Source organism: Agrilus planipennis, unplaced genomic scaffold (genome assembly GCF_000699045.2).
Source record: "Agrilus planipennis isolate EAB-ADULT unplaced genomic scaffold, Apla_2.0 scaffold17, whole genome shotgun sequence".
In the NCBI taxonomy this organism is placed as follows: Eukaryota; Metazoa; Arthropoda; class Insecta; order Coleoptera; family Buprestidae; genus Agrilus; species Agrilus planipennis.
Window position 1 is genome coordinate 74,788 of NW_020439021.1, and position 22,668 is coordinate 97,455.

At 31.0% G+C, this 22,668-nt stretch overlaps 2 protein-coding genes across 3 annotated transcripts in view; one reads left to right on the top strand and one right to left on the bottom strand.

Annotated features, from left to right (window-relative positions):
* Positions 1-2,839: 2,839 nt before the first annotated feature.
* On the bottom strand, positions 2,840-3,650 carry LOC108744339 (macro domain-containing protein RSc0334; the record flags this gene model as incomplete). Its single annotated transcript, XM_018480045.2, is given in 3 exon segments — positions 2,840-3,021; positions 3,084-3,252; positions 3,304-3,650. Coding segments are annotated over 3 exon segments (696 nt in total), but the record flags the coding sequence as incomplete, so codon positions are not given.
* A 1,178-nt stretch (positions 3,651-4,828) lies between these two features.
* The window catches only part of LOC108744427 (cytochrome b reductase 1), a 40,566-nt gene continuing 22,726 nt past the window's right edge, over positions 4,829-22,668 (top strand). Inside the window, exons 1-2 of one of the 2 annotated variants that reach the window (XM_018480181.2) lie at positions 4,829-5,066; positions 8,218-8,466. In XM_018480181.2, coding sequence (XP_018335683.1) covers positions 8,306-8,466 — 161 coding nt within the window. In that variant the 5' untranslated portion in view covers positions 4,829-5,066; positions 8,218-8,305. The remainder of the gene's footprint in view (positions 5,067-8,217; positions 8,467-22,668) is intronic. The other variant, XM_018480180.2, reaches the window with a different exon arrangement.

Here is a 22,668-nt window from a genome sequence, read left to right on the forward strand (position 1 = left end):
CTACTAACGATTACCGAGTGATTTAAATAAGTTCTTGGCACATGATATCCCTTTAATGCGCGAAAGTTGTACTTTATTTGTTCACTTCTCAGTCAGATATGATATACGATGCATGATAACTACACGATCAGAAAAATCGACTTAATCAGTAACATTTTTAACGAAGGCGATTAATAAATTTCAAGATAAAAAATTAAAACAAATTTACGTCTCAGAAACAATTGAAAATTATTTGTTCAACAAAAATTATCTTATATATATTTTGGTACATATATCGTAAGAACGAATCCATCATGTTTGTCATTACTTTTTCTAGAGTATGCTGAAATTATCGCTAATAGATTACTGTGAGCGTAAGGTATCAGGATGGATTGTAAAGTTAAATCTCTTGTAACTAATGTTAATATTAAGGTAAAATTCGCGTCATGCTACACTTTTAACAATTGCAAAATTTCTAAAATGCTTAGTAAAAAGATACTAAGCGTAATTCTATAAAACTTCTGAAGAAGTAACTGTGTGGCATCTGACTTTTGAAGAAGCTACAGCGTGGCAAAACAATATTTTTAAGTGAAATTCACAAGGGCCTTTTATTTTGTTGTCTTTCTTAATTTTGTTTGATGAACCAGACGAGTAAAACATTAAATTTATGCATATATGCCGAGATGAAATTTATAGTTTATTCTTAGACCTTTTTATGACTCTGAGTGCTTCAAGAACTTAAGTAGGTTTGTCAATAAAGATATTTTCAGTTCAATGTTGAGGTCTACTACTACAGATATGCGTACAACTGTTTAGGTACATATCTTGTTAACATGTGTTGTTAGAATGTTTATTTATTTTATATACATAGTCGTCAAATATTTACCCTTGTGATCGTTTGCCGCAACTGCCTACTGAAATTAAACAGTTTATTGTAGGTAGCCCCTCTTGTGACAGATGTAAATTTATTTTCTAAATAATTAAATTTCATATTTAAGTACCTATTGTTTTTGTCCATCATAACAAAATTTCATTGGATGATTTTACTTACCTACGTTGTATAATAAAATCAGCAACTAAATAGAAATAAGTGTATAAAATTAATTTTCTTAAAATTCATTCAAACAAGTATTTATAATTCACGTTTTTGAAGGGATAATTCAAAACTGGTACGTTTTCTGATTGTTTCCGAGGTTCTATTTTTCTTTTTTTGTTTTTTTTTTTTTTTAACAGAGGGCGTTTAATTAGAAATAGGCGAGATAAGTTGGTAGGACACCTTATAAAATATGAAGAGTTCGATGGAGACTTATTAAAGAGGAATTAAAAAGGGCAGAGGTAGACCTAGACTACTTATTAAAGATATAATAGCTGCGTATCCTTCTGGTGATAATGAAAAAACCGTAAAGCACAAAATTGCTTAAGAAGAAATAAAGTCCAAGTTAATTTTTGAAATTGTCGAAAAATATGTCTCCAAATTAGGCAAATTTTAACCGATGTTAAGTATGTTAGAAGCTTTATTTTTCATAATTGTGAATAACAAGCTTTTAACTTTTAGTTATTACTTAATATTTCTTTTAATCGTTTATTCGTTATAATAATTGCATTTATTGTAAAACTAGTAGAAAATAAAATTCAAGTCTCAGTACTGCTTTTTATAAATTATGATAATAATATATATGATTAGCAAGGTATCTATACAACAATAGAGTAAACAACAATTTGTCCATAAATACCACGCTATTGATATGCGATGACCACTGAGTTTGAATCTAATGAATATACATCAACGATTTGCTTTGATCAAAGCGAATAGTAAAAGCTGGAGGACGAAACTATAAGATACTATTTATAGATAGTCCTCATGTGTGAAATGTTTTCGTTATTTTTGCTCGACAAGTCGATAATATGAAAAGTTCATATTTGAAAACATAACTGTTATCGCTAGATAAGGAAAGTAATTCAACATTAAAGATTATTGCAGTCTAATTTTTAATTTTTCACACTTATGTGTATCAAAATAATTCATGCACTTGGAAATAAACCTCTGTTCTCTATTCATGTTTATAGATGAACCTGTCGCTGTCACAGGAAGTTTACTATTCTAGATTTGTATCTAGTTAATCACAGGAATAAAAAGAGATTGAAAAAATATTTGTGAAATTGAATTAATAAAAAAACAAAACAAAAAGCCCATCGTCCGTTACCAGTCTAAAAATATGATATGATAATGTAATTACTTGGTGGGAACAGGACTGTAATGTGAGAGAAGGCTTTTCATGTGAATAAAAAATGCTTCACATTGCTGGTTAGGGATTCCTACAGGCTTTGTTGGAGTTAAATTTTAAACATAATATCTGTACTGAGTTATAATTTCTAAATTTTGTTTAGCCTGTATGAATTAATAATTTTATTCGTAAGTGTAAAAGGACTTTCAGTTTTTCCCCGTTCCCTTCTAATGCCTTATCGGATTAGTTAAATTTTTGTGTATTTACAAACCTATATACATTGTTATATACACGATCATCTTCATGACTAAACTATGAAAGCGATTACAAAATCCGAATGATTCCAAAAATAGTAAATAGCAGTTCACTTTAAAGATAATAATACCCTGCGCCTCCGCCAAAATTAGATAATTAAGAAAGCCAATTTTATTTTCATTCTTGACATTTTGTTTCTTCTAATGTGCTATTTTTGCTAAGTAAAGTGTATGATATTGTATTATTTGTGTTTATTAATGTATAATTTACTTTAATGGAAATAAGGATTGCAATATTTGTGTATAAAACATTTCATCTTCTTCATTAAATAAACAAAAAATCACGCGACTAATAGTTCCAGGATAACTTTCCAAAAATTTCCTTACTTCATAAGTTGCGACTTTAGATGCTGGTTCTTGTGGATATCCATAAACCCCTGTTGAAATACATGAAAAAGCAATAGTCTTCAGATTATTTTCTTTCATCAAGTTCAAACTATTTCTGTAGCATTTAGCAAGCAGATCTGGCTTCTCTCCTTGAGGGCCTACAGTGTGTATAACGTCTAAAATAATATAATACTTAGCATAATTTTAAGTAATTAATGTAAACAATACATGCACATACATTTAGCCGGTAACAAATAACCCCCAGTGATTCTTGCTTCTCCAGTAGGGCAGCCACCTAAAGTTTTACATTCTTCTACTAGAAGAGGTCCAGCAGCCCTATGTATGGCACCATCAACACCACCTCCACCCAGCAAAGAGCTATTTGCTGCATTTACAATAGCATCAACCTAAAGCATAACCTTAAAATTACACTATTTGTAACTGTACTGCATTCTTACTTCTAAAGTCGTAATGTCGCCTCTATATATAGACACCAAGTCTACTAAGGACTGATTTTTTGACGAATCTATTTTTTGGGAGGGTAGAATTTCTGCCTTTTTTGGTAGAGTTGTTTTGGCAGCGTACTCTTTCCAAGTCGGTATGTCGGAAATAGTTACAAACGATCCTTTTGATTTATATAACTTTCTTTTTTCCTCGATGGGCATTGCCAAGAATTTTTGCTTTTCTTGTTCCCACTGACCCATTCCTAATTTATTTTTTAATGTACTGAGTAACTTAAATTGATTTGCTGTATATTTGAGGTTATATAGTAATCGTTTGGCTGTCATCATGGTTGTCATCATAGATNAATTTTTAAACATAAGTTAACTGTTCTTTTCATAAAAGCTATTATAGAGGTTTTACTTTCAATAATATTAGTATCAAAATACCTCATAAATTTGTAAAAACCTAACGGATTAGACCAATGATAATTAAAACAATTTCTTAATTCAAATTGAAACAATTTCCTTTAATGTAATTTTTGAAAAATGTATGTATACAAGAACTATTATTTTCATTCTTTTATACGCGAAAGCTCATATAGTTTCCAACAGTTTTACTTTGTAATTATTGTAACCAAGTTGACCTTTTGGGACCGGTGATAAAGGACTCTGATAAGGTAAAAGATTCTATAAAAATATGTTTAAATGTATTTTGCATTTATTACTATTGTGTGAGAGAGTATCTACGTATATGTCTTAACTTCAAGTCTTTTTTTGTACACTTAAAGAAGAAAAATCACTGTAATTTAAATTTGTCCTTTGAGGTAGGTCGCTTGAGATTATCGATTAATATTTGATTAATTGTTAATTATGGCTAATTGTTGGTTGAAATATTAAAATGAATGCGATATTCCAAGCCAGTATCCTTAAATTAATCAGAATTGAGTCATTGGAATATGTCTAAAATTGAAGAAAAGTTTGGTCAACTTTGACGCCTCCTGGCGGGAAAAGTAACAACGGGAACGAAAAACTACCCATTGAACATAACTCAGGGATGCTCTCTCTATACTTACATATCACTAATCTCAGATGATCTATCCTGAAGGATAAATTTTGCATTGGTGTGATTTTCTTCCATCCTAAATTGCTTGCCATGAAGAAGGTTCCCACCATTTTTGTGGTTATAAAGGTCTATTTTCGTAGGCTTAGCTAATAACGAAACTATTTAAAAAAACAAGGGTAGGTCATCAGCTATTGCCTGTAGGTACAAGGATGTATCGTGAGCGTGCAGTTATCATCAGGGGAAATGGTTTATTACATGTCCATCCATCAGCGTGATAGCGCGACCAGTAGCCGTTTCGTCATTGTGGCACGACCGACCGCATTCGTATCCCCTGTTCCGCGGCAGTCAGCTTCCCATGGGAACGGAGAAAATCTACAGCTTCTGCCTCTGCCTGGAAGTAATCACATTGCGAGTGCGTCGATTCGAGTTGTTCCTGGACCGAAAGAGCAGCAAGCGGAAGAGTGTGTTTGTTACAAAGCTGATCCTGGATCTATCCGAAACAATTTTTTTAACAGTAACTCAGTCAATCGGTTTATTTCTCCTTGTCTCATTGCATTTTTCTATATTATTGCGATGGTCGAAGCTTATCGTTTTTGCAACGTGCACGGTTTTATCAGTCCGAAGTAAAGCTGCAACTGCGTCGCACTCTTCGAAAGATCAATCAAGTGCTTCAGTGTTCACCAGCATCAGCCGCACTTGTTGTTACATCCACATAGTAAGTGCTTGATACGCGTAAGTAGCAACTTTTGTGTGTTCAACGTCGTTAATTGAGGACGTGAGAATGAGCGGGTTTTATTATACGTGTGTGTTGGAGGGATGCTGAGCCGCTCTGGTAGTAATACGCCAGTGTTTACCCCCGGTGACCTAGTTTTTTCTTTTGTTTAAGTAGGGCGTTTACCCTCGGTGACGTTTGTCTGAACTTTAAGACGTATATTTTTAAAAAACTTATATCGTAAAATCTAAAAGAAGAACTTAGAAATGTAAAAAAAGCGTGCAAGTATGTAGACAACCTTTTGAAAGTAGTTTAACATTGGAAGTAATTAATTGTTCAGTAAATTTAAAAAAGAAGCACAACTGATTCAATTAAAGCAAGGAAAATATTTGCAATAGTTAATAGAAAAAAAGATAATTGTAAGAGTCTAAGATAGAAAAAAGAAAATTTAAAACAAGCCAGATCCTTTTTAAATCTTTTTCTAAAAATCTCTCATGTATGAACAATTCTTAATAGAAATAATATTTGATTTGTCATGAATAGGTTGAGATGCTTCCATAATTACATACTTATTAATTTCATGCTTGCATGATGGAATTATATATAAACGAAGGAAATAATAATTACGTATAATTATGTTAATTCGTTGCTTTTGCCGGTTACTTTGATTGTTTATATAATCGTACCTATACTCAAGAAAAACTTATTTGTTTTACTTTGCAAGGGAGTCAGTGGTCGAATGGTCCATTAAACTAGAAAAGGCAATTGCATTTCTTATAGTTGCTTTATTATTCACGAATTATTTATTTAATAACTGCTGTAGAACATGTACCTGGTATTAAAAATACTGTTTATATGTAATTAGAAGGAAAATAATTGACTTTCATCTAACGGGTTCGTGGACCTATCCTGTCTCATTACGGAAATGATGATTTAATTCAAGTTTATTACTTAGTCAGTCAGCTCTCAAATGATACCTGAAATGTTACATTTTTCGAAAAATATCAAGAAAGCATTAGGAGATTGTTTAGTAGTTATGATAATCCTTGATTTGAATTCTAGCCAAAACAGAGGACTTTAGAAATGATTCAGCTAACATTTCATTTGTTTTTATTTATTAAAACACATTTTCGATTACATATTTCAATAATATGAGTGTTCACTCGCGGTTAACTTCATATTTTCGAATTTCAATTAACTATGCGCGCGCAGCTTCCGTTGCAACCTAAAATATTACTCCAAGGAGTACAAAATACTTTATTTCTCAAACAGGGTAAATATATATAGAGTACGCATGTAATAGCATCATGTGTTATATTTATATTTTAAAGTATCAAAATACCTCNCTGCAGAAAGTTCACTTTTAAAAGGACGGTGCTTTAAAATTTTGTGAAGTTTATATTATAAATATAAATTTTACAATTTTATTGGCTTGCTTCATTTATCTTTCTTTTTTTTCTGATTATCTTTTTCTTCCATTTGAATTTCACATGAAGAAGTTCCGCTTTAAGAGCACATAAATGAAAAGGATTTTTGTGGATACTGGAATTATATCAATCAATTCTATTTTTTTTAAGCAATAAGAGCCCACGCAGTCCACAATAAATCAGTTATTCCATTAGGCGTAAAAGTTATTTATTTGTTATGAATTGATTTTCCAATTATTTCGTCGTTACTTACGCCCGAGCCATTAATTGTTTTTCAACAGAAACAGTGGTTTCCTCCTCATTATGAATAAAACATCCCCAAATTGAATGAATAGTTCAATAACCTTCCTGTTCTTTTTTTTTCGGTTGTTTCCCCCTCTACGTTTGGCAGTTGTGAGTCGACAAATGTTATGCTTGTTGTGTTTAAACGCACACACAAAATGTTTATGACATTCGGAATTAGTACAGAACGTGCACATGTGTGGTGTGTGGAGATGTACAAATGAAGAACGAAATGATACATATCTACATACATATACGAACTAAAAGTATATTATTATTAAACGTCCACTTGTCTGATAACCAGCAACATCCTCCGAGCGAAATTATTCTGTAATTTATTGCTAAATCAACTTTAAAACTCTTTGTCGATTGCGACTACCTGGAAAGTAGGTATAACAACCAAATCTAAAATTCAAAATGCGCAATTCTATTTTCCATTTTCAATGTCTTTTTCTAGTTGAAATAATATCCATTTGTAATTAGGCCGGTTTGAAACTTTTTTTATTTTGAAGATGCTAAATGCGAACTGCAGTATTGACAATTCAGTATTGTATGAATTAAAACTAAAATACTGGTATGCAAGGGAAGAAAAAGTAGGGAATGAGCGAATATAATGATAGGAAACGAAAAATTAGAAGAAGTGACTGATTTTCGGTATATAGGAAGTCAGATAAGTCAGGACGGAAGGAGTAGTAGGGATATAAAGCAGAGGATAGCGCAGGATCGAGTCGCTTTAAAAAGAAGGCACTTCTATGCTCGCGAACGGTCAATTTATGAATTCGAAAAAAATTGGTGTAGAGGTAGAGGTAGATTTAGAATAGATTACTGTTTATGCAAGGAGAAAACTAAATCTTTATGACAACATAAAAATTACAATTTTCCATTGTAAATAACTAAATTTGTCGTAGTAATTAAAAAATTGATTAGGTAACTTGAAATAATCTCAATTTTGACATGTTTTTTTAAAATTTAATTCAAGTTTCCTAATTATTACAATTTAATTTACAATATCAACTAAAATACCTAGTAAATTTATTTCTACTGGGATTTTATTTTTACAAATTCAGGTCCAAATTGCTCCCTGGGATGAATTGTAAATATTGCTTTAATATCTAGGTAAATTTTCCTTCTGCATTTTCTCCATGGAAATAGTTAAGGACGTAGTATGTTCCACTACATGGGAAATGCGAAGATTAGCTTAGGATAGAAAAAAGTGGAGGAGCGTGTCCAACCAGTCTTGGGACTGACGATCTTCTGAAGATGATGAAATAGGAATTACAAAACCGTTATGTTGTATAATAATTTTTTGTAAGAAAAGCAGTACTTACATTGATATTTGTAAAATGTTACTGATATTGATAAATCTCTGTTTCAAACTGCATATTTTTCTTTTATCATTAAATTGAAAACTGAATGAAATTGAATAATATGAATTTTTATTTCAGATGCTTCAATGAAGAAGAAAACGATGTGGTAAATTTTTTTGGTGTTCAAGACCTAGTTACTTTTGTCTCTTGAATTGATCTCAACGCGATGGAAAATAATTCTGTATCTCCAATGCCAGAACTCGCCCCCATAGCAGAGTTTGACAAAACTCCACCGTCACCAACGGAAGAAACGGCCGTACCGATGGCAGATCTTCCATCACCCCCTAAAACAATGAGTGCTCAAGAAGAAAAAGCTCAACTGGAAGAGTAAGTACCCTAACTAAGTATATCAAAGTTCAAAAGTGTTGGTATTTTTTTCAGATCTTTACAAAAGCTTTTTTTGTTATATTATAATCACGTTTTGTGTCTATTTATATTTACAAGAAAGAAACAACGTTTTCAAAATATTTTATTTGTCATAAAAAATAATGAAAAATTAATTGTTTTAGTTTCATTTCTCTATTTTCTAGGACTTTCTGAAAGGTTTTGTACATCTCGAATGATAACTAAATCCATTACAGATTTAAATTCCTCATAGGTAGGGCTTTATGTGTTTAATTTGTTAATATAAAAGAAAACTCTCTAAAACCTCGAAATTGCATACAATCTGCAGTATTTTTGATACAATTTTAGCAAATAGAACTAAATTTGTGTATTTTTGTACCAATTTATCTTTCGCATTACATAGTTACTTCCGGGCTCATTTTTATTTTGTTTGATGAGAATAGCAATTCTATTTATTCCATAGTCTAACTATTTTGGTGGATGCGCCGGGCGAAAAGCTTCTATATTACATACCTCGTCTTTATTCTAAGATAATCTACCTCCAATCGTAATTTTTGGTTAATGAATGAAGTTTTTTTTATAATTGCATGGTACAAAGACATTCAATCCTGTCGAACTTAGTTTCATTGTAAGCAGGACAATGAAATACTTACGCTTACGCTTAAATAAAGAACTTGTAACTTCATCATATTAATAGAAGAAAATACAAGTTTTGGTTGTAAATTATTTATATATCCCACAAAAGATATTCGCCATACAGTAGCTTTTTAACTTTCCAAAAAATATGTAAACAAGAGTTGTGATTTTTATGCTGCTTCCGTTGGCTAATCGACTCTGCTATCAAATTAAAAGACTTGAAAAGACGACTTCAAAAAATGAGTTATTACCGGGGTTGACTTTAGTAGTTTATTTTTAATTGAAGCTCGTTATATCCCTTACAGAAATTAGGATGAACAAGTCTATTTGGATATGTTTACCCTGGTAGCTTGCTAAAGATAAATAAGCGAAGTAACGTAGAAAAAGCTGGCATCAAAGTTCTGTAAATTAAACCAGGTCTTTAGGATGTTTCTATCCTCTCTACTTTCATATTTTGCATATATAAAATATCCTTTTTACGGTATTACGGTATTGCAATTACGTAGTAAAAAATTGGGTTTGTGTTCATTACTCAAAAAGCGAAGTACATACGTAAACTTCTGTCCTAGTCCCGAAAGTTACATAATTATATTCCTTTGAAAAGCATGCCTGATGTCTTTGAAATTGTAGGAAGCTTAATGGCTGCAGAAAGTTCACTTTTAAAAGGACGGTGCTTTAAAATTTTGTGATGAGCTACGCCATTGAATTATTTATGGCTGCCTTTCTACTGTACCTATATTTTGCTTCGCATATCCAATTTTACGTTCATGATGTAGCAAAAATTTCTGTGTCAACTCCCTTAGAAGTTTTTAAAGCGAGAATCTTCGAAGTCAAANATTGTTGAAACAACAATTTTTAACTGCGCTCTTAGCGGCCAAGAATTTCGATTGCGATCAACAGTTCATGTTTGGTCAATCGCAAAATTATTTATAATAAGGAATTGATTGTTGCTACTTTTCTGATTATTACCTATTCAGCAGTATTATAACGTTTGACTGCTTAATGGTAAAGATATGTTTTATTATCGTATGCCACGCAATGTTAAATTATTGTTTTTAAGAAATCAATGACTGGTTTATATCGCAGGCTATTAAATGAAGTCAATCTGTGGAACTAAATGTTGTGCGACAAACAGAACATAAAAAGAACGTGTAATTTTAGTACCTAATAATACGGTTAACAATTGTTGTAATATTTGACATAGTCTATTATTTGTATGCTAGTTTTTCAGTTGATGGACTTTTCAAAATTTAAAAAAGTTTTAGATACGGTACAACTATTCGTTAAATTGCAACATAGTTTCTAAAATATAACACTTTTTTAATTGGATTATGGTGTTTTGTCTCACAAAGCTCTATTTTCCGCTTAGGATTTCTTGAATCACGAATAAAAGTGTCAATAGTGTGCAATTATAATTAGTTACGAAATAGTCATATTAGAGATCAACCTGTAATTTCATTATAATAAATAAATTTACCTTCGTATTGTATAATGACATTTTTAAGGTATTTACACAGTTTGTTCAATTACAAAAAAAGTCTATGTACTAATGCATGTAGTAAAGGGCAAATTCTATTAGTTTTATTAAATTGTAATATGGACTTTCGTACTATTCTTTTTCTCAAAAACAACTATCACATTAGTGTTTCATCATTATCATAAGGTCGTCAGTCCTAAGACTGGTTGGACACGTACCTCCACTCTTTCCTATCCTGAGCTAAACTTTGCATTTCCCTAAAACTGGAACAACCCACATCCTACAACCTAGGTCTACCTCTACCCCTCCTAACTCCTGTTTCTGCCTCTAATATGTCTCTGACTAGACCTTCATGTCTGAGAAGGTGTCCCACTAACCTATCTCGCCTATTTTTAATTGACTTCCATAGAGTCCTCTGTTCTCCTATTCTTTCTAATATCTCTTCATTTCTAACAGTTTCTACCCACGTTCTTCTCATCATTCGCCTATAGTGTTTACAGAAAATTAAGAAAGAGTTGTGCACAACACCTAAAATTTATGAATGATGCTTTTTCTCGGTGATTATACCTATCTATTAGAGTAAAATATAATAAAACATTTGAATTTAGATGCTATATCATATTTAATTCGAGAGCTTAGGTACAGACACACTTTCAATTTGAAGAATGTTCCTTTATAATTTCCTTTTAACATACTGTGTATTTACTACATAGATTTTTAATATTTTTCTTTCATTAAGAGCGCAAAAATATATGCAGCAGTTAAAGATTTATTAAAAAAATGCAAATTTTGTATTAATATTGGACTGTATTCTACTACTAGAAGGATCTAGTTTTCATTCAATTAAATCGTAAAACAGCTACTTTTTTGGCTTATTACTGTACATATATCTACAGGATAAAAAATATACACACATTCACGAATGTTCACAGAGCTATTATATAAAGTTGTAGCGTGGGACAGCGAGGAGGACAAAACAATCATAGTTCCTCCTAGGGATATTCATTCAATGAGGAAGCCTGCTTTCTAGTTTAATTGACATTTATGAGTGAGGTATGTGGTACATATGCTGTCGCTTGACTAACGCATACATCAGTCACATACGAAACCCCATTGTAATATATAAATATAGGGTGGCTGGGCATACATATATACATATATAGATGGAAAAGAAAAACGAAGAAGAAACCTCATGATTAAGACTAATTGTAAGATCAAGAAAAGGGCCTTGTAAAACCGTTTATTCATCTGTCCGTTTGTTTGTCACAACAGAAACCGTTCGATGTGTAGAAATAGAAGAAGTTTTGAAGGGTGCAATTTATCTTGTCTTCTCGATTTTCTATTTTTTTGGGAAAAGAAAAATGTCGTTAAACAGGAGTAAATTGCGACTTAGAAATGTATTCGGTGTGAAATCAAAGCCAAAAATAGGGTTCAAAGGTCCTTACTTTTAAAGAAAAAACCACCAACGTTTCGCCATAGTTACCGGACTTTCTCAATGTTAGTTTTACTACTTTACATCTTCATTATTAACTGTAAAAAACTAGCTTTAAGAAAGCCCAATAACTAACGAATTTTATACATAATTGAGAAAGCATGTGAAAGATTTCCGATGAAAATTTTTATAAGGGACGAAATAAGGCGATAATCTTTTACACTTAATCGAAAATAATTTATAGTGCTAACCCGTATTCCAATTGATTCGTCGATTCTTTTTCTATTAATGATGATAGAGACATGGAGTTGAACGAACTTCATACAGTGTATTTATATTTAATTTACAAATGATTTTCCCTTGTCCCGATGTGATCTAAAGGTACATGAATAATAGATAAGATAACTTGGTAACTTCTTCCTGCGTTGAATACATTATCGGTTCAACACGGAATTTATTAAAAAGTGGAGTAAAAATAATGAAGATATAAACAAGTTCAAATCACATTTACGGCGGGATGATACAAAACTCGAGATATTGTTCTATATGCACCTTACAATTATACATGTCGCTACAAAGATATTTTCATGATGTGTAGGCAACCAACTGTAAAACCGAATATAGGCACAACTACTTTTTCCAATTGTTTAATTCTGCCTGGAATACGTCAAATTTGGCGAATTTTAATTAAAGATTACGGCTAAACGATTACATCCTGTATATCGGAATTAGACCTGTGACACACTTCGACCTTTTTGCCATTATGATTGCAAGGCAAAAACGGTTGTTTTTAGCATTTTAAATTGCAAATTTATTTTAAATCGCTTAATAAAGTCCAGCAAAAATTTACAAACCCCTGTTTTTAAAGAATAAAATCAATCGTAGAATTTCAATTTATCTACAATTATTAACTGATAAGGGATAAATTGCGTTAGGTAATTAAAAATAAAAACATGTAAATTTTTACTGAAACCAAAAAACAGTTCACAGTATTAAAATTCAGTTCAAATTTCTAACTGTTGTTCCGAAACTATATGTTGACACTTTCTTTTTTAACATCTGTTGTTCTGAGAACAAAATATTCAACTATATTGGACACATGACAATGAAATCTTTGGTTTCATACGGTTTTCGGTCCGAACTTGACCATAATACGACCTATAAAAAGCTAAAAACTAGACGCAGACAGTGATAATAATTAATTACCATTGAAAGCGCGCATAGGAATAATGCTATAAATTCGCACGAGGACGAGCAATAATTTTTTTTATAGAGGTGTAATTTAGACGTAAAAATCACTTTAATAATAATCATTCGTTTGCTGTAGAGATTGATGTCCAATTAAATATTTAATGGGAGATATATGGATGCTAACAAGATATTAATAGGCTTGATTAATTAATCAAAAACAAAGTAAGCAAAACCTCTTTTAGTTAGCATATTGTCTTCTTGTGATTGACCAAAAAGTAAGATCCTAATAGAATTTTAAAAATTTGTTTTCAACTGTTAGGTATTGTATACCTAGTAAGGGCTTCCCGAAAGGGCGATCTCGCGAATCTAATGTAGTACAGTTGAATTTACGTTTTAAAATTGGTTTTCAGCAGTAAAATATACAAATGTCCAGCTTAAAGCCCTTTCGAATCGAATGGACAGTTTCGGAAAAAAAAATTAGCTGAATATAAGTGAAGATATCAAAGATTACTTACACAGATTTGTATGTATTGATAAAGAATTAAAAATATTTGTTTTAGTAATAATAAAAAAAGTATAAATATGAACATTTCTTGCTTGTTAACAGTGTCAATAACTAAAATAAGAAAACAAGACAGGGGAAAAACACCACGGCGACGCTACAATTTGTTGAAAATCCCAATTTTTGACAACGTTTTGTTGGCTTTAATCCAATTTTTTTCAGGTAACTTATGCTTACAGTAATATTCTTTGACCACACTTTTGTAAATTTACCTGAAGAAGTTGGGCTAAAGCCAACAACGTGTTGTAAATGAAATTTTCAACAATTTCTATCTTGCTTTATCGACTTCCTTCAATAATGCAAATGTTTCTTTTCCTTTTACATCTTTTTCTTATTAAGCAACGAATTGTACAATGAAATATTCATGTATTTGTACGTTATCCCATAACCAATGGGAGCGATTTACATACTTACGTATGTACCTACATACATATGTGATGTGCAATAAATAATATATAAATTAACAATTCTATTAGGGAAAGGTGCGGCTGGTATAATGCATAACGGGCTTTAATATATCTATACGACCTTTGTAAATTGAGAAAAATCTTACGTTACATTGAAATTAACAGATACTTATACTGTAATGCGTTCTGCAGGTACTTGAGAAACGATATTGGCAAATAATGCTGAAGAATGTTGGTAGCACGTATTTACATTACTTAATTTACAGGAAGAGAAAAGTTGAAGAATTATTGACTTAATTAGAAGTATTGATTAACCCTCAAAACCCCTTGAGTAACAAAATCGGACGTCGGTCTATCATTACTGACCAACTTTTTTATGAAAACTTTTCTTATGTATCGAAGAATTTTGGAAGATAAAGTACATCTACTTTTATTTCCAATTTTCATATTATCATTAAACCTATTTCCCTTACATAACTCCCAAAATTGAAGAAAATTTTGTAACTATACAACCCATTATCTATAGTTTGTAACCAGTGTGTTAAGTTAGTTTTCTGTAAAAAAGATCTAACATGTTACAAAATATACCGAGTGTCCCAAATTTAAAAATATTGCTACTGTTTTACATCAGATTTGTGTCTCAAGCCTACATGTTGAAGGATGTCCTCCTATTTAATGAATTCTTGATGAAAATTCATACATAGACAATTAGACAGTCATACAAGTATGCGCCTATAATGTTTGTATGTCTAAGGCAAATAGGTATGTGCTGTATAAGAACATATACGTTAGAACTTTTTGGTATTTCGATATTAAATGCGAACGACAGTGTGAGTGGGCAATGACATGACCAATCCCATTTAAACCGTTAGATGGTTTCGGAAGACCATGATTAAAATTTCTTATACACATTAGTAGTACACACACACAGATACAAACCTGTAGATAGAAAAGTCTTTTCCTGTTCGAATGTTTATTAAGTCGTATTATAGTGAAATCTAAAAATGATAAATTGACTTCAACATTTATATTTTGATTTCCTTACTTAAACATAGGTGTATTTTACTTTTGTAGACCTGTACATGACAAATTAATAATTTTTACCTTTCACGAAGATGAATAGATAGTCATCATTCGAGATTCAATCGTGTTCAGTTCAATTCTTCAAGATTGAGTTGAAATAGACGTTATCCTGAAACTAGGACGAGAGCCTTTTTCTGATAGAAAAATAGGGTAACGTTTAAAACTGTTTAACTTTCTTATTTCGTATTAGAAATTGATACAAAAAGGAAAAAATAATGTAGAAAATACGTAATACCTTCAATCGGGTTGGACCTTGGGATTTCTGGATAATAGTGTTGTAGATGCAGCGTCCGTTCCTAATAAACTGCAAAATATTCGCCGTTCTTTACATCTTTAGGGTGTGTTCCGTATTAGATCAGGTCCGATCGACGGATACGGAACGTACATAACATGTTACTACCTGCTAGGAACAGTGAAACATTTGCAACTAATTGAACGCAAAGCTCCTAGGAACCCAATCTAATATCAGTCGTGAAAGCTTTTCAGAAATACGTAAGAATTTCAATAAATCCAGGACAAATAAGGGTAAACTTTCTTATTTTCGTAATAAAAATTAATACAACAAGGAAAAATTAATGTAGAAAATACGTAAAAACTTCATTCGGATTGGGTTTCTAGTTTCTAGGTAATAGTGTCGTAGATACAGCGTTCGTTCATAATAAACTGCAAAATATTCACCGTTCTTTACATCTTCAGTGTGTGTTCCGTATCAGATCAGATCCGATCGACGCATACGGAACGTACATAACCTGTTACTACCTGCTAGGAACAGTAAATCATTGAAAGCAAAGGACAAGGCAACGCTCCTAGGAACCTAATCTAATATCAGTCGCGAAAGCTTTTCAGAAATACGTAAAAGCTTCAATAAAATAAAGACAAATGAGGGTAACTTATAGCCTCAGGAGATCGTTTGCTTTTTATCCTTACAATTGAGTAGAGGAATGCGCGCGCATTCCCGCTTTCAAATCAAACAGGCCAAGACGTCTGGGGATTTCACCGAGCGCGGACGTATTGTTGTTTAGTGTTAGTGTTACGCGTAACTTTGACCGCGCGCAACTTATTTTTACTGCACTTGTTGCGACTCAGTTTTGTCGCTGACGCGTGTGCTGCGTCGATTTTATTTTACTTTTCTTTTTTATTATTTTTGCTGTGTCAAAAAAAAATAGAAGAAAACGACTCTAGCTTTGTGAGTAACAGTGAGTTTTCGTTCAACAATAGGCACAATGGGCAAAAATAAGATGCACACGTAAGTTGACGACCGTCGTTTGTTCTATTTTAAATTTTTGATTGTTGAAACAACAATTTTTAACTGCGCTCTTAGCGGCCAAGAATTTCGATTGCGATCAACAGTTCATGTTTGGTCAATCGCAAAATTATTTATAATAAGGAATTGATTGTTGCTACTTTTCTGATTATTACCTATTCAGCAGTATTATAACGTTTGACTGCTTAATGGTAAAGATATGTTTTATTATCGTATGCCACGCAATGTTAAATTATTGTTTTTAAGAAATCAATGACTGGTTTATATCGCAGGCTATTAAATGAAGTCAATCTGTGGAACTAAATGTTGTGCGACAAACAGAACATAAAAAGAACGTGTAATTTTAGTACCTAATAATACGGTTAACAATTGTTGTAATATTTGACATAGTCTATTATTTGTATGCTAGTTTTTCAGTTGATGGACTTTTCAAAATTTAAAAAAGTTTTAGATACGGTACAACTATTCGTTAAATTGCAACATAGTTTCTAAAATATAACACTTTTTTAATTGGATTATGGTGTTTTGTCTCACAAAGCTCTATTTGCAACTTTAGTTGTACTATTTTCATTTTCCTATGTTTAACTTTGATTTATTTTATGAGATATACTACGACATAAAATAAAGTGTTTCTGCCCTTTGATCACTAATTCTCCTTTCTTTTGTTATTAACTCATAATTCAATTGTTTAATTATTTAAATTAAAATAATCATATGTACAGAACTACGTTAAAAATACAAATAACACCAATAAATATTGATAAAGACAAAATTCCTTCTTTTAAGTTTATTCCTGATTTGTCTATAGTCGCATAATCAAAACTAAAAAAAATATTTTTTATTTATTTTAATCCAGTAATTCGATGATCCTCTGTATACGATTGTATTAAATTATCAACAATAATCCTTTTTAATTTGGAACAATTTAAATATCGAATAATCATATTATCCTTTAAATCTTTGACGTTATATTCGTTATTTTAAAGGAAAAAAATACCTACCTCCTTGTAATATTTTTAAAGGACAAATTGTCCTTGAATCACTACATACCTGTAGGTATACAGTAAAGTGTTATCTAATAAATGATGAACAATATGCTAATTTGTTTTTTTATGGTTGTGGAGTTCGTAATATTATTTTTTCTATAAGCTACTTCCGGAAAACACTGCAATTGAATCAATAAGTTATACCTATACATGTATTGAAAGACCTTCAAAGGACCTTGAATTAATTATGTGGTATGATCATTAAAAAAAATTGCAAAGCAATTCCGAAAAACAATTTGTTTTAATTTTTTTCTACATTGTTACGGTATGTTTCGTTGTTAGAATTGGTATATACAATTTTAGAATCTATATTTTAACATAAATTACGAATAAGTAATTAAAAAATGGATGAGCAATTTGTTTTATGCAATTTTTCTCGTTTGTACACATGTAAAGATCGTAAAGAAGTTTAGTAATTGAAGCGAGAGTTGGAGAAGACAAGTAATATTGGAATCTTTCCAACTGCATAATTAAGTGAAGACATGACTTTTCTTATGGAATTGAGTTTCACTTTTAATTCAAGTAAATTACACTGTAGACAACTAGGGGCGCACGTACAGGATTCGCTTGTTGGTGAACTGAGAAAACAATAACATAAAGATATAAAAAATGTATCTCAATCACTTCAAACAGAAAAAAGAAAAGAAGAACGTTCAGTGGTTGTTTTTAGCATCTGTTAACAGTATTAACACTATTAACTTTTGGCCTAGAAAAATTCCAACATTTAAAAGATGATACCAATTGAGAGATACCTAATATTAAAAATGTTTTCTTAAAAGATCTTTTATGCTTAAATAAACAAAAATCTTAAGCACCTACTAAAAAAGGACTCTGAAAACACGTATTTTGCACCTAGTATTTAAACTACAAAAGTGAAAACTATCTTGTATTTTACTTTTGATATAAAAAGAAATACATAATATCCAAACAAAATTTATAATTTTTCTTTGTTAAAACTTTTACCAATTGATTTTTTCTTTTTTTTTATTCTGAAAAGTAGCAAATATAGCATAAAGAAAGTTATTTTTACATCCCAACTGTGTAGATTTGTAAAAGTACGTAGTATAACGTAAATGATTGTACCTTTGACCAGGAAAGAAAATCGATGAGTAAATAATACAACGGAAGCCATTCTCCCCTATAATTTTAGCTGGTTGATTGATAATATTTACGCAATTGTATCGTGGGGTTATTACAACCACATTTTACTTTCGAAAGAGAAAAACTTCTATTTACATAACATTTTAGTTGTCGAGTAGTAGTATTGTTTGAATGAAACACCTAATAATTATATGAAACTTCACCCCTTATATAATCTAAATTTTTATTATGTGGGTTTAAATCGATATATGACTGCAAGTTGACCTTAGCCGTGACAATGAATGTTAGTTGTGCTAGGTTAACATAAATATTTAAAACTGGGGATCTTAATATTGACCCCAAGTTTGAAGGATGGGGAGAATTTTGCTCTCATGGTTTTAAGTTTCAAGTGCAATGACTGTAGAAATTTGTCAGTACTTTTCTGAAGGCTTGTTTTTTAATAAATTACTAAAAACAAAACTTTTTGACCGATTGTAAAGACAAAGGAATAACTTTCGTAGTTTTGTAACAATTCAGTGACATCGATATGGGACAATAATAAACAATTTGTAGAAAATGTCAAAAAAAAATAAACGCCTCTTAAATGTAAATACTTAAATACACTTGTTCTGTATATGTATAGTCATTTCTAATTACATATGATATAATTTGCGGCACAGTTTTTACTTTTACACTTACTCTCAATTACTAGAAAACTGATTTACTTTATTAAGTGCTGTTGCAGTATGTAATTAAAACTTTTACTATGCATATGCCATTGTTTCTGGCAACAAAACAGCAGATTTGAGAGAGAAACATGCACTTCAATAAGATGAGAAAGTTATAATTAAGTGTTTCTTCTTAACTAGATACATATGTACGAAATATGCGCAAAATTTCACTCTATTCCATTTGCAGATTGAAGGTCTATGTCAAGGAATAATTAAGTTAGTCTTTTGCAGGACAAACATTAGAAACTTCTATCTTATACTCTATTCAACAACATAGAGAAAAGTCTTCTATTTTTTATGTAATATCGTAATATTTCGTTAAGTCTAACTGAGATAGAGCAAAGAGAATTGTTACGTGTTTTATTCCTGGTCAAGCTGTCTCAAGTGGCTTGATAATATAATAACAGGAGCCATCAGGCAATCTACCCAATTTGAATTGAAACACTTAAAGATAATAGAACAAGTCCCTTTCGACTCTCCTCTGAAATAGTAACAATAAAACTGAGAAAAATTGTACTATTATTAAAATTGCTTTGTCAAAGTTAGTAGCACTTAATTTTAATTAGATAATTTTTGTCGAATAACTTTCTTAACTTCTACTGCAAATAGTAATTTTAAGGGGCAAATTAAAAGATAAATAGCACACTTTTGTTGCTTTCTCTGAAATATTAGTTTAGAAATTTATTTCCTTCATAAAAAGAAGGAAGAAATGATCCTTAGAGCTATTAGTGTAAACTCGTGTCCTCTAATGTTTTATTACTTAAAAAAGTTAAGCAAAAGAAGTTTCCAAAAGTTGACGACTTTTCTTTAATGTTTCACGTAAGGATATCTGTTTATTAAAAGTTTTTTTTTAATTTAACTAGAAAAAGTGAAACTTTTTTACCTTTTACTGTTATTTTAATTATTCTTAACATGTAATGGTAACCGCAGTGTTATAACGATACCCAAAAAAAAACGATTCGAATCGTTAAGCATTAGGTGTGCTGCTACTTTATATACACAAACAGTTTTGTTAGACTTGTCAGTAGGTCAGTAACACTGCATATCTTTACTAGCAATAATACACAGGTATATTGTCAATTGTAGATATTTTCATAATTTGTTTAGAAGGCCAAATATTGAAAATACCTTCAATTTGTTTGACTTTCATAAACAAATACCAAGTTCATTTTCATATTTGTTAAGAAACGAGAAGAGCCTTTAAGTTTAATATTATTAGGTTCATTAGTGAAAATATATTACGAACTTTTCTTGCGAAATAGACATATTAGTCAGTGGAACTAGCCCAATTAAAAAAAGTACACTCTTTTTGTAATTTAACAACTTCAAACTTATTTTTAAAAAGGTTTTGTTCATTCATTATCATCATAAGGTCGTCAGTCCTATGACTGGTTGGACAGGTACCTCCACTCTTTCCTGTCCTGAGCTAAACTTCGCATTTCCCTAAAACTAGAACAANTTAGGTATTGTGTACCTAGTAAGGGCTTCCCGAAAGGGCGATCTCGCGAATCTAATATAGTACAGTTGAATTTACGTTTTAAAATTGGTTTTCAGCAGTAAAATATACAAATGTCCAGCTTAAAGCCCTTTCGAATCGAATGGGCAGTTTCGGAAAAAAAATTTAGCTGAATATAAGTGAAGATATCAAAGATTACTTACACAGATTTGTATGTATTGATAAAGAATTAAAAATATTTGTTTTAGTAATAATAAAAAAAGTATAAATATGAACATTTCTTGCTTGTTAACAGTGTCAATAACTAAAATAAGAAAACAAGACAGGGGAAAAACACCACGGCGACGCTACAAATTGTTGAAAATCCCAATTTTTGACAACGTTTTGCTGGCTTTAATCCAATTTTTTTCAGGTAACTTATGCTTACAGTAATATTCTTTGACCACACTTTTGTAAATTTACCTGAAGAAGTTGGGCTAAAGCCAACAACGTGTTGTAAATGAAATTTTCAACAATTTCTATCTTGCTTTATCGACTTCCTTCAATAATGCAAATGTTTCTTTTCCTTTTACATCTTTTTCTTATTAAGCAACGAATTGTACAATGAAATATTCATGTATTTGTACGTTATCCCATAACCAATGGGAGCGATTTACATACTTACGTATGTACCTACATACATATGTGATGTGCAATAAATAATATATAAATTAACAATTCTATTAGGGAAAGGTGCGGCTGGTATAATGCATAACGGGCTTTAATATATCTATACGACCTTTGTAAATTGAGAAAAATCTTACGTTACATTGAAATTAACAGATACTTATACTGTAATGCGTTCTGCAGGTACTTGAGAAACGATATTGGCAAATAATGCTGAAGAATGTTGGTAGCACGTATTTACATTACTTAATTTACAGGAAGAGAAAAGTTGAAGAATTATTGACTTAATTAGAAGTATTGATTAACCCTCAAAACCCCTTGAGTAACAAAATCGGACTTCGGTCTATCATTACTGACCAACTTTTTTATGAAAACTTTTCTTATGTATCGAAGAATTTTGGAAGATAAAGTACATCTACTTTTATTTCCAATTTTCATATTATCATTAAACCTATTTCCCTTACATAACTCCCAAAATTGAAGAAAATTTTGGTAACACATACTTACATTACTTAATTTACAGGAAGAGAAAAGTTGAAGAAGTTATTGACTTAATTAGATGTATTGATCAACCTTCAAAACCCCTCGAGTAACAAAATCGGACTTCTGTCTATCATTACTGACCAACTTTTTTATGAAAACTTTTTTTTTGTACCGAAGAATTTTGGAAGATGAAAGTATATCTAGTTTTTCGTTTCCAATTTTCTTATTATCATTAACCCTATTTCCCTTACATAACTCCCAAAATTGAAGAAAATTTTGTAACTATACAACCCATTATCTATAGTTTGTAACCAGTGTGTTAAGTTAGTTTTCTGTAAAAAAGATCTAACATGTTACAAAATATACCGAGTGTCCCAAATTTAAAAATATTGCTACTGTTTTACATCAGATTTGTGTCTCAAGCCTACATGTTGAAGGATGTCCTCCTATTTAATGAATTCTTGATGAAAATTCATACATAGACAATTAGACAGTCATACAAGTATGCGCCTATAATGTTTGTATGTCTAAGGCAAATAGGTATGTGCTGTATAAGAACATATACGTTAGAACTTTTTGGTATTTCGATATTAAATGCGAACGACAGTGTGAGTGGGCAATGACATGACCAATCCCATTTAAACCGTTAGATGGTTTCGGAAGACCATGA